This window comes from Salmo salar, chromosome ssa03, assembly GCF_905237065.1.
Source record: "Salmo salar chromosome ssa03, Ssal_v3.1, whole genome shotgun sequence".
Taxonomy (NCBI): domain Eukaryota; kingdom Metazoa; phylum Chordata; class Actinopteri; order Salmoniformes; family Salmonidae; genus Salmo; species Salmo salar.
This window is the reverse complement of record NC_059444.1, coordinates 42,429,076-42,441,475: the sequence shown is the minus strand read 5'-3', so window position 1 is coordinate 42,441,475 and position 12,400 is coordinate 42,429,076. Positions and strand designations below refer to the sequence as shown.

The window sequence follows — 12,400 nt, the reverse complement described above, 5'->3', positions numbered from 1 at the left end:
GAGCGACTTACAGTCCATGCATTCAACTAAGGTAGGTAAGACAACCACATATCAGTCATTGCAAGTAAAAAACGTTCCACAATTATGCAGCTATCAGCAAAAGCAGTGCTAGTAAGACAGTAAAGTAATGATATTCAGGAATGTACATGATGGTGTCATATAGTAGTGCAGATTTGTGCACATTTGACTCAAGCTTTGACTGCTACTTCAGTGAATTTGATCAGTATCTTTCTACAGTACGTTGCTTTTCACTGCATCTTAATTTCACTCTTGAATGTAAAAAGTGTTTTATTTTGGTCTTCAATGGGGTTGATTGTTTGATTTGTTTCAATGAGATTGGAGAGAAAGAAAGAGGTGGAGAGAGGGAGGAATGGGGCCGAGCAGTGGAGAGCGAGGGGTGTGGTTGGTTATAAAACCTGGGACACTGTTGTCCTGTTGTGAAGCCCTCTGTCGTGGAACCCTGCACCCCTCTGTCCTATCTCTCCATCACTTCATAGTGGGACTCTTTTGCAGCATCCAGTGAGGTCTGCAACATCACTTGAAGAACCCAAAGAGTCAGGAACCATGCTGACCATTTTGGCGCTAGCGTCGGTCGTACTCCTGGGAATAGGTAAAAAGTATATTTGATTTTCCCTAATATATCCCTAACCTTAGTCTTAACCCTAAGTACAATGCTTAATTACAATACTTACTACACTGTAACTATAGAAAAAACTACACAGTAATAAGTCCACTGTAATGTAACTTGTTATCGCAAATATTTTTGGGGGATTTATGGTTAAACAAAGATATACTTCTAATATGTTAATTCTATGTTTAATCCTTCTGATCTGCTTTAAAGTTGCACGTGAAAAGTGTTGTCTTATTTTTATCATCCTCTTGAGTTGAAGGTTAAAGTTCACATAGTATCGGTGACACAATTTTAATTAATAACATTTATGATGAATGATCTCGTATGCTTTCTTTTTATATTATTATAAAAAGCCTTTTATACATGCTTGGTATTTCTTTCTCAGCTGTACATTAAACTAATCCCGTGGGTCACTGAATCTGGTTGACTCTGGGTTCTGCGTTATTGGTGCATTTCTTAATTAATTAATTAAAGGGAACAGAAGTAAAGGAAAACCTGCACAGATGATTAGTCTTGTAATACCTTGTTATATGGATGTTATATTGTTGTGACTATTATTGTTATAACTACAGCAACATTTTGTTCTTCATCCGTGTTTCTCTTATACAGAGTTAATTCCGTAAGGCTCACAAAGTTAAGATGAGGGCATCCATTTTGGGACTCACTCTGAGACTGTGTATTGACAGCATTTCTACACTTGAGTAGAGATCTTCTTCCCAGCTTTGTCAAAATGTAATTAAAAACGCCAAGTCTTACTCGATTGTCAACTTGTGTGCTGGCTGACATCATTTATTGAAGGACGCTGGAGTTCCGAGCTGCATGTGAAAATATGAAATGTGCATCTTTAGATTTCTGAATGGGATTTGTGTGGGAGTCAGTATCTTGGGTCAAAATCTTGAATCAAACGGAATACCAAATACCCCAAAATACCAGTCATAATAATTGATGATAGCAATGTTCGCAGATGCCATTACATAATTGGTGGTGGTTTTTGTACTGCGGTACTAATTGCATTCACAATGGAAGTGATATATTGATTTTATGGCAAATATAGAATTTACATTCATTTTTCATGGACACAACATAGATAAATAAGCTATTTATATTCTGTGGGTAGTTATGTTGTACTTTTTAGTTCATATCAACGCCAATCCTTGCTGCATGCTATCATTGCACATGTTCATACCTCATTGAACCTTGCATAAATAGTGGTTGTGTGTGTGTGTATGTAAAATGGATTGAATGAAAGACTTAAAAAGGCTTTGCAACTGAAAGACATTGAAATTATCTTGAACTTGTTATCCTCGTGACTGTCTTTTCATAGAATATTAAATGGTACATCGACAGAAGAATAGTTTTAAAGGTTGTGTTTGTTTAATGCTATGAATACTAAAAGTAATAACCCTTTTCTCTTCCGTACATCTCAGGGGCACAAGTGTGTAAGTGTGTAATGCATATTTTTCTTATTTAACCATGTCTGCCCCAGTCCACTCTATCCTATTGTCTGTTTTCATAGTATGTATGTCCTTTATATCCCCAGAATAGTTTTGAAGCATGCAGTGAGGATCTTTCGCGTTTATATATTTTTATTGAAACCACCATAAACATTTACAATGGTAGAAACTTACATATAGGCAATGGTACAATGGTATCTTGGAGGTAACAAATGGTAATGGTTCAAACCAGGAAGTGTGAAAAAGGTAATTATGAACCACATGGGTGCTGATCTTTCCTATTTAACCCTGTGTCTTAACCCCTATAGTGCCCCAGCAGTCTGAGGCCATCGTCATCTATACGGGCTGGGAGCGTCATGCCCTGGTGGGGTCAGACATCCGTCTTTCCTGCTCCTTCTTCTCCTGGCGCTGGACCTCTGATGACGTCACCTTCTCCTGGAGCTACCGGCCCGACGGTGCCAGGGATGCCATCTCTGTACATATATACTCTCCTCTATCATTATCCTCCTCTAGCCTCCTCTATGGATGCGTCCCAAATGGCACCCTATTCCTTAGATAGTGCATTGATTTTAACCAGAGCCCTTTGAGCCGATTCCTTAAATATAATGCACCCGTTGGGTCCTGGTCAAAAGTAGTGCACTACATAGGGAATAGGGTGGCATTTGGGACAGTAACCTATCACTTCTTTCCCATCTCCTTCTCATTCCCCTCATCTCACCTGGTGCCAGCTCTTTAATTTCAGTCCCTCGCACCTTATCTCCATCTTATTAGCTCTCTCTTCTCGCTGTGCCTTGCCCTCCTTGGCCCCCAATCTCACCCCCCCCCCATATCCCCCTTGTCCCCCTCTCCTACTTTCATTATCTCACTCTCCTTCTCTCCTCTGCCTTCACCCACCTCTTGCCTCTCTCCCTTTGAAACGATATCACCCCCTTCCTACTCCCTCCTTCCCTCCTTCCTTCCCTTAGCACAGTTGTTTAGATCTAAATAATGGACTTAACTTACAAGCTTCTTCTTTTAGTACATTTCATCTGTACCGTATCTAACAATTCATGTCATCTTTAGCCTAGATCCGTTTCTGCTCTCTTGCCAACAAAAATGTTGCCATGACAGTTCCATAAAGAGTTGGTACGAGAGCAGAAACAGACTGGCATCCAGGCTAGCCTAGATGTAAAAGCAGACAAGAAACTGAATCCCTTTTACGGTCTTCCGGACTGCAGATCTTCCACTACACCGGTGGCGCTCCCTACGTAGACAACAAGGGACCCTTCAGAGACAGGCTGGAGTTTGTGGGGAACCCTGGTCGCCGGGACGGATCCATCCTGCTCAAAAACCTAGACTACGGAGACAACGGCACCTTCACCTGCGATGCCAAGAACCCACCTGACATAGTGGGACGCGCCTCCAGTGTCAGACTGCTGGTCTTTGAGAAGGGTGAGAGCATATAATTACTAGCCTGGGTATCGATCTTGCCACTCGTTGTCATGCCTGCACTCCTTGCATGTTTGCCATGACAAGGAGTGGCATGAATGCACAAACTGATCAGGGACCAGGCTATATAATTACATATAGAATCCCTAGAATGGCAAGTAGACAGTCCTTGTCTTGCCTTCTCTTTTCTCTCTCAGTTCCTATCCAGGCCGGAGTGATCACGGGGTCCATCATCGGTGCAGTGCTGGGTCTATTGTTGCTGATCGTTGTCATCTACTATCTCATGAGGTTCCTGGTGGCCCGCAGAGTCTTCAACCTCAGTGTCAGGTCAGTGCCCCTGTGCCTCGGTCTAGGGCCAAAGCCAGAGCCCATCCCCGGCCTGGACACCTGTATGGTTTAGCTGGCACTAGGTGGCACTCACTTCTTTTGTTTGGAAAGGTACTTTTCAGATTTTATTGAACAGATAGAGAGAGAGGATGACAGTGGGGAAAAGTTGTGTCTAAAATGTTGCGGAGGCTGTGGCAATACCGCTTCACCACACAGACCACAGGTGGCACTAAGTTGACCGCTAATCAAGTTCTACAGTCAGTCTATGATCATATAAATATGACGAATTGAACAGACTTGGAACCTCTGACCATGGCAATTTAACTGGTACTCATGCGTACACTCACTATGGCTAACCTGGTACTGCAATGCATCATTTCCATGGTAAATTAGTTCCATTCTAGTTCTGTATCTATTATCTTGTCTCCTAACCTACCTGGAGAGTCAGTGCTGTTCTGTTCTTTGTGATAGCTAAAAAGCAGGACTATACTGTAACAGCAACAGTATATTGCTTTGACCACTGGAGGGAGAGGTGTGACATCCACCTGACATTGTTCTCTTTTGTTTCCTCCAGCAAACATGGAAAGAAAGGGAAGGGTAAAGAGGGATCACAGCAGAGACAGGCAAGTCCTCTCGTCGTCGGCTCACTCACAACTACACAACGACAACAACAGCAGCTCACAACTACAGCACACAAGTACCGTACAACACAAGTCATGTAAGAGTACAACACCTATATGACAGCTCATAGCATAACAACTTGGTTATACACAGCCACAGAACCACACTTCAGCACGGTATTGTTAGTAAGACCGCCACAGAGCAGGCATTATTGCACCACCAAAGCAAACACATGTAATAGTTCTCTCCTGCTATTAAATGAAACAGTCATCGAGTGTTGGAACGCTTTAAATCCAGTCAGCCGCCCAAAAGCTTAAGAGCTAAATGACCGCCCCTCCCCCACTCTTATATCCTTCCTCCGTTCATTTTACCACCTCAAAACAAACACAATACGATGGGTAAATAGGCGGGGGAAGTTCACCCATTTTTACGTGGCCTTCTTTTCACTCTTTCTGTGGTTGTAGTTGATCCCCCAACATATCATCTTTTTTATATTTTGTTTAATTACAGAGAAAATTGGTTGTAAAATGTAGCTGTCACCACTTGCTATATTGACTTATAATGCAATATGCTAATATGTCTAAAGCATATTATAAAACATTCTAAAACACTCCACACCAACTCATATTACATCAGAATCCCATTCTGAATGTCTCTGCACAATATTTTGAGAAAAAAAAATCTATTTGCCATAAATCCATGTTTTAATTAGGCTGTTTACAACAACGAAAATATGCAAATATGGATTTATGGGACAATGATTTTTGGGGGGGGAAATTTTGTGCAGAGACATCATTCAGAACGGGATTCTGATGCAACATGCTTTGGACACATTTTCACAATGCATTGTGGTCAATAACAAGTGATCTCAGCAAAATGTGTCTACTAATTTTCTCTGTAACAAAACAAAATATTAAACCGTTTAGGTAATCAACTACAAGACAGTGAAAAGGCCACATGTAAAAATGTGTGAACTTTCCATAACACCAGCCACCATTGTGAAATGGCTGCAGCAAGTTCGTGTAGTACAGTAATTCAATTCCCTGTGAATGGAACTGAGTTGCTCTCAGTGGGAGAGAAAGTAGAGAAAGAGGGAGACCTACTGATTCTGAGTCAAATGAAAATCACTGGCCCTATTATCAGCTCACAGTTATCCCAAATTACACTGAGTCACACAGTCACAAGTGCAAGGGGTGGATAGCTCTAATGTGCCTCCCAAATGGCACCCTATTCCCCATATATATATATATATATATATATATTTATACCTTTATTATCTAGGCAAGTCAGTTAAGAACAAATTCTTATTTTCAATGATGGTTAACTGCCTTGTTCAGGGGCAGAACGACAGATTTTTTCATTATCAGCTCGGGGATTTGATTTTGCAACCTTTCGGTTACTAGTCCAACACTCTAACCACTACGCTACCTGCCGCCCCAGGTAGCAGTGCATATAGTGCATTACTTTTGCCCAGAGTAGTGCACTATATGGAATAGGGTGGCATTTGGAATGCGGCCTTAGTATTTGATTAATATAACACTCTTTCTTTCTTGTATGCTTTTGGTATTATCGCTGGTTCCTCCCAGGTCGAATTAAGTCAAATTATTTTCTATATTGTGAGAGAGATATTCCATATCAAATAGAATGATGATGTATGCTGGTAAATGACATCCTAGGGTATTGATCAATTCACTAAGATGTCTTAATGGAAGTAGTCAAGGGTCTAGGGTTGCTAAATCCTGGTAACTTTCCCAGGTTTTCCAGAACCAGGATTTCTGGAAAACCTGAACATTTTGGGAAAGTTTAGGCAATTTTTCAACACTACAAGGGACAGATTGGCGTGTAGTTAGCTTCCTCACAGTGTTGTTCAGGAATCAATCAGGTATGCAGCTACTGTATCACTGGGCCAGGGGCTTGTGGCTGGGGTCTGTACAGTATCAGAGGTCAGGGGTTAGATTCAGGGTTTACTTCTGTCTACCTCAGCATTAGAGTGCACTGTCATTCTCATCTCCCCACAGCACTCGTCAAAAATGGAATCCTATTCCCTATACAGTGCACTACTACTTTTTTACCAGAGCCCTATGGGTCCTGGTCAAAAGAAGTGCAATGTCTGCGTCCCAAATGGCAAGGGTCCTGGTCAAAAGAGGTGCACTATATAGGGTGCTATTTGGAATGCAGGCATTGTCACATGACGGATTGTCAGGTTGCACTTGAGTTGCAGTAAGTTGCACAAAATGCCTGGAGGTTGGGCGCATAAATTAATAATATATCTCACAGTCAAAAGGACACTCGCTGAAATTCTGGCAGTATTGTTATATACACAGTTTAACCATGAGCAATTGTGCAAAACAGTCTTCTCCTCACTATGGCTCCTCTCTTTTAAACTATGTATGTAAACACGTTTACAGGGTTTTCATATATTTGTCAAATGTGCTGTTTAATCAAACAGGCCTTATCTACTTCCCAAATTGCACCCTATTCCCTACATAGTGCACTACTTATGACCAGAGCCTTATGGGTCATGGTCAAAAGTAGTGCACTATATAGGGAATAGGGTGCCATTTGGGAAATAAACAGGGTGTTCATCTATAGGGTTTACTTGCACATGTAAAACATGCCGTTTGATCGAACAGGCCTTATTTAGCGCTACGCTGACTCCACACAATCTGTATCAGCCACTGTATCTGGGTTATTTCTATGTGCTGGGCTTGCACAACAAAGCTGCGAGAATCCCATTGGATGCATCCCAAGTGGCACCCTATTCCCCATAAGGCTCTGGTCAAAAGTAGTGAACTATATAGGGAATAGGGTGCCATTTAGAACGAAACCACCATCATGTGGCATCTTCGTTCACCATTACTCCATTAAGGGAGGGAGGCAGAGTGGGAGAGAGAGTATTAGTGGCTGACTACCCAGGAGCCTGAAGCAGCATACAACAGGCTGTACTGGAATGATAATACACTGCACTCAATATTGATCCCGCAAACACACCGTCCCCACCCATTCTCTCCATTCCTCCCTCTCACTCACTAGCTCATTCACATTCCCTTTATCTAGTCCCTCTCTCCTCCTTTCTTTTCAGTGTCATCATCTTGTCCTCCCTCCTCCTGTCTGTCTATCCTTCCTCTACTCCCTCCGAATGGCCATGAGAAGCCCCTGTCTTTCTTTCTTTCTTTCTTTCTTTCTTTCTTTCTTTCTTTCTTTCTTTCTTTCTTTCTTTCTTTCTTTCTTTCTTTCTTTCTTTCTTTCTTTCTGTGTTTTCTTGTTCTGTCTCTCTCTCCACAGGTGAACAGCCAGTTTGTTTTTGGATCCGTATTCTGTTTAACTGATCCATCCTCTGATCAATCTCTACCTGTCTATATCTCTATTTAGTAAGGGACTTAGCTTAGCTCCTAACCCCCTTCTCTGCCTTCGTCCCAAATGGCACCTTATTCGCTATGAAGTGCACTACTTTTGACTAAGTAGTGCACTATATAGGGAATAGGGTGCCATTTTGGACGTAGTATCTGTCTATAGGCACTGTAGCGATAGCCATGCACTTGACCTTTTACCCTTTCCATAGCAGCCCAGTGTCTCTTTATGTTAGCGATTGCTTTTCAGTAAAGTAATTACATTAGATTGCTCTGACCTTTCCTTTTCACTAACTCAGAGGCCGCTTTCCTCTTGCAGGTGGCCTCTGTACCGAGTCCTTACCTTCCCAGTCTACTCCCTTGCTCCCATGTCCTTAGCTCCAGTAAGATGAGGGTTTGCAGAAATATGTTATTTGTTGTCATTGTCATGGTCCATTTGGTAGATCGATGTGTTTGAGTGAACTGATGGCAATGCATGTGTGATTGGTGCATGTCTGGGTGTTGATTGGTTAAAGTTGACTCAAAGCTGCATTTTAAGACACCTGCTATGTTGGAAATAGATGTGTAGCAGTCCTGTCACTCTGTCCCTAACTCATTGATGCCTGTTTTGTCACCCCTTGCAGCCCTGGAGACCGCCCCCCGTCACTTGCCTCCCCCTTACCTCCTAAATATGACTCTCTTTCTCTTTTTCTCCTAAATGTACCTCTCTCTCTCTCTCTGTCTCTCTGCTCTAATGTAAATACCTCCCTCCCTCCTTCAATCCTAATCCATCTGTTTCCTCATTTTTAACATGCCCATCGATCTCACCCATCTCCCCCGTGCTAACACTACTTCTCTCCCCCTCTCTCCTTTCTCACACTCCTCCTTTCCTCCTGAAGTGACTCCTCTCCTCCCCTGTTCCCTCCTCCTCTCCACAGGGCCCAACTCTCTCCATCGGAGACCCGTCCAAGCTGAAGGCCGCCGCCTCAGAAAAGAAGAAGCAGGAGTCGCGCAAGGATAAGAAATAGGATACGGGGAGCAGAGAGCTAGAGCCCAAACAAACAGCCCAGCCCAAAGCATTGAGACAGGCAGAGAGAGCAGGAACAGGGGGAGGGGACTCACCCCAGGGGGCAGGGCCTGGGAGGGTGCTGATGACCATCGAGCTGGAGCTCTCCAAGTGGGAAAAAGAGGGGGAGGGGAAGGGGGTGGGTCCGCCTCGGCCAAATCAGCCAGTTTCCTGTCCCTGTCCAAGCTCTCCAAAAAACTGACCCTGAAATAAGTGAATGAGAATCATACTGGAGAGGGAGGCAGCGGAGGACCTTAAGGAGGCAGTCTTAAAGAACCGCAAGGCTGTGTCCCAAATGGCTCCATATTCCCTACATAGTGCACTAAATAGGGAATAGGGGGCTATTTCGGAGGCAGCCTAGGTCTGTCTTTAACAGTATATTCTTTCCCACAAGATCTAAGCCTTTACAACTCAAAGTATATTCATCATGATCTCAATGCCACACTGGGGTGAACATAGACACAATAGTGATAAAAAAAATATGATAGCTCAATCAATGGAAGTGAAACACTCCAACTACTACTGTCAGGTCATGAAACATGCCATTTGAACCAAATCATATGGCATCTGACTGCTGGTTTGATGACAAAATCTTAAAAGCTATTCCCAAGTTTGCCTTTCATTCTGACATCTTAGATGTGATGCAAGGCAGTATTTCTCTACTACGCCTGTCCGACACACATCAGAGAGTCCTGGCTACAGGGACCACCCAATTTGTTCTTTTTTGGCTGTGTCCCAAATGGCACCCTATTCTCCACTCAGTGCACTACTTTGACCTGAGCCCTATGGGCCCTGGGGAGAGGATCTGTCAAAGTTTGACTTGCCCTCACACTGACTGATGTTTTCTCTTCTTTCTCCTCTCGTCTTTCACTGGGAGCACTTTTATTCTGACTTCTCTTCATTAAAACTGTAGAAGTTTCTAAAACACTTTGAATGCTTACTCTTTCTCATCCTATCTTTTCTATCTCTCTTTTTCTCATAGATTTTCTGAATCTTATTTCTCAAAGACTCGACTTCCTCCCACTTGACTGCTTCAGCTTCCATACGCCACACCCTTTTAGACCACACCCCTTTCCTCCTGCCCCACCTTTTGATGCACTTCTCCTATCTCATTAACTCATTAAGTCCTGCCTATAAAAGAGCAGTCCTACTAAGTTAAGCAAGAGTAGTCATACCGAGTTCAGTGTTTGTATGATGAGGCAGAACATACAACTCATAACCCATTCAGCTAGCATCAAGCAGAGCAGACCCAGTAAAGACATGCAGTGAAATAAATGGACCCACCAGGCTATTGTATAGAGAATAGAGATACAAATAACTACAGGGAGAGGTCAAATAGTTCCTGAAACTTCTGTTAATGCTTCCTGCTGCTCAGTGCTCAATCAGATCAGGTGTGAGTGGTGTGAAGAGTTTGAGTGTACCCTGTGCTGGACAAGTCAGAGTGAGGGAGAGAAATATGATTCCTAGCTCTTACCTTGTGTAGATGGGTTCAAATTGAAGTTCATATCGCCGGGTGATTCACTCCCTTCACATTTGAGCTAATGGAGGCCGTAGTGCTGTGCTGCCTTTCTGTCACTGCAAGCTGGAGGCTAGGCTATTCCTGTCTATAAGGGTGTAGTAGATACAGGCTTACTGTAACAGCTGCAATTTAAAGCAGAGTAAAAAAAGCCCTGTTTGTTTGTGTCTGAGAGTACATCCCAAATGGCCAGCTATTTCCTATATATTGCACTACTTTTGACCAGGGCCCATAGGGCTCTGGTAAACATAGTGCACTATATATTGTATAGGGTGCCATTTTGGACACAGACTGCTTTGACTTCTGTGACTGAGTCCTTGAAATGACGTCACGTTGACAGCCAGTGGACATTCTCAGGCCCTGACAACAAAGGGATACTCCTCCTTTCTACTCCTCCGTGTTATTTTGGTCCCGTTAATCCCTTCTGCACATTTCTCCCCCCTATTTTAGCACTTGCTGGTAACTGGATCTCTCTATCACTCTCTCTCTCTCACACACACACACACACTGTCTTTCTCTAATTCTCTCTCTCTCTCTCTCTCTGTGTGTCCTTTAGTAACGCTAAGCTATGTTCCATCATAGACTACCCAATCCACTCTATACTTAAGCTTCTTCTATCTAGCTTTATCAGACAAAGCCAGACCCCATCTCAAACAAACTCAGCAATTCTTTTTTCTTTTCTTTCCTCTCCTCCTCCTCCTCCCTCTTGTTCAAACTCAGTGATGGACACCTCTCTCCTCCACCCCCCTGATCACCAACGTCCCTCTCACTCACCCACCAATGCCACCACACCCCTGCACGTTCGTTCACCCACCTTTTCTGCTGGTTGGAATGCCACGTCGCTCTCTTCTGCCCCCTATTGGCCAGGGATGGAAACTGGGCAGAATCATCCATGTTATTAGTTCTCATTGAAGACTTTAATCTAGCTATAGCTCTCTGCCGGTCGCAAAGGTGCGTGTTTTATGTGTGTGTCTGTGTGTCTAGTCAGACTGTCATGTCAAACAAAAGATGATAAAAACATTGTACATGTATGTCATTCTAAAGTAAAGCAAATAATGAGACATTTTACTGAACAAGTGCACAAAAATGCTTGTTTTGTTTGAGGGAGGCAGATATGTGATAGTATCTTCTTATGACATTTTATCACATTGATGCCCTTGTTTATGGAGGGGGATCTGTGTGGCTGTTTTTATTTTGGTGCATATTTTCCAGGGGCGGAAAATAAATATTTGTTATTTTAAGGTGCAAGCTGCATGGGGCTACAGGAGGCACTCGCACGGTGAGGGAGATGATGAGGAGGAGGATAAGGGAGGTTAACTTCAGATGTTGCTGGTGGTAATGTGATTGGGGGAAAAAAGCAGGTTGTTGCTGGGATGAAGATACTTTGGAGAGAGAGAGAGACTTATCTTGTGTTAAGCCAAGCCAAAGTCCATATGTATCGCTGAAAATGTGGTTTATCTCTCCCTAAAGCTCTCTCTTTCAAGGTCCTTACCCTGAGCTTCTGGTCTGAACGCTTGATAGGCTATGCGAGGTGGTTAGCGTAGTGTTTAGTGTTGAATGTGTTTTGTTCTTTTAACTGTGGTCATAGGGAGTGTGTTGAAACCACACCATGGTTCATTAAGCCAATAGAAAATAGTTCTGTTCACCCCATCGCTGTTTAACCAACTATCCATCATCAGATGTGATCAGTTTGAATGTTTATTGCGTTTCTTTTTCAGTACAGCCACACGGACTCCTGACATAAAACAAACTGCTTTAAAATGTCTTCACAATGTTTTGTTGTCTGGATTGTGTACTGTATGTATTATTTTGGTTGTTAGATAACATTCCTTTCTTAGAAATGTCAAGCTTCTTACATTTTTACGTTTATTGCTTATAATTAAAGTGCACTAATCATATACATTTGATTGTTATTTAAAATGTGTCGTTAAGGGAAGGTAAATAAAAATTAAAGCATCAAACACATCTCGGTTGTAAAAAGGAGAATAAAATAAACCCAAATGAAAATGACTAGTGTTCTCCATGTCT

At 42.7% G+C, this 12,400-nt stretch overlaps 1 protein-coding gene across 4 annotated transcripts; it reads left to right on the top strand.

The window, feature by feature from the left end:
• The first annotated feature begins 350 nt into the window (after positions 1-350).
• LOC106600490 (myelin protein P0) lies at positions 351-12,382 on the top strand. Of its 4 annotated transcripts, none has more exons than XM_014191876.2 (6): positions 351-610; positions 2,394-2,560; positions 3,303-3,516; positions 3,711-3,840; positions 4,415-4,463; positions 11,093-12,382. In XM_014191876.2, exons 1-6 carry the CDS (start codon positions 565-567, stop codon positions 11,093-11,095), a joined length of 609 nt encoding a protein of 202 aa, XP_014047351.1. In that variant the 5' UTR covers positions 351-564; the 3' UTR covers positions 11,096-12,382. The 4 variants fall into 4 exon arrangements, with proteins under 4 accessions (XP_014047351.1, XP_014047349.1, XP_014047347.1 ...); XM_014191874.2 differs by having other exon boundaries at positions 9,839-12,382; XM_014191872.2 differs by having other exon boundaries at positions 8,729-12,382.
• Positions 12,383-12,400: the final 18 nt, after the last annotated feature.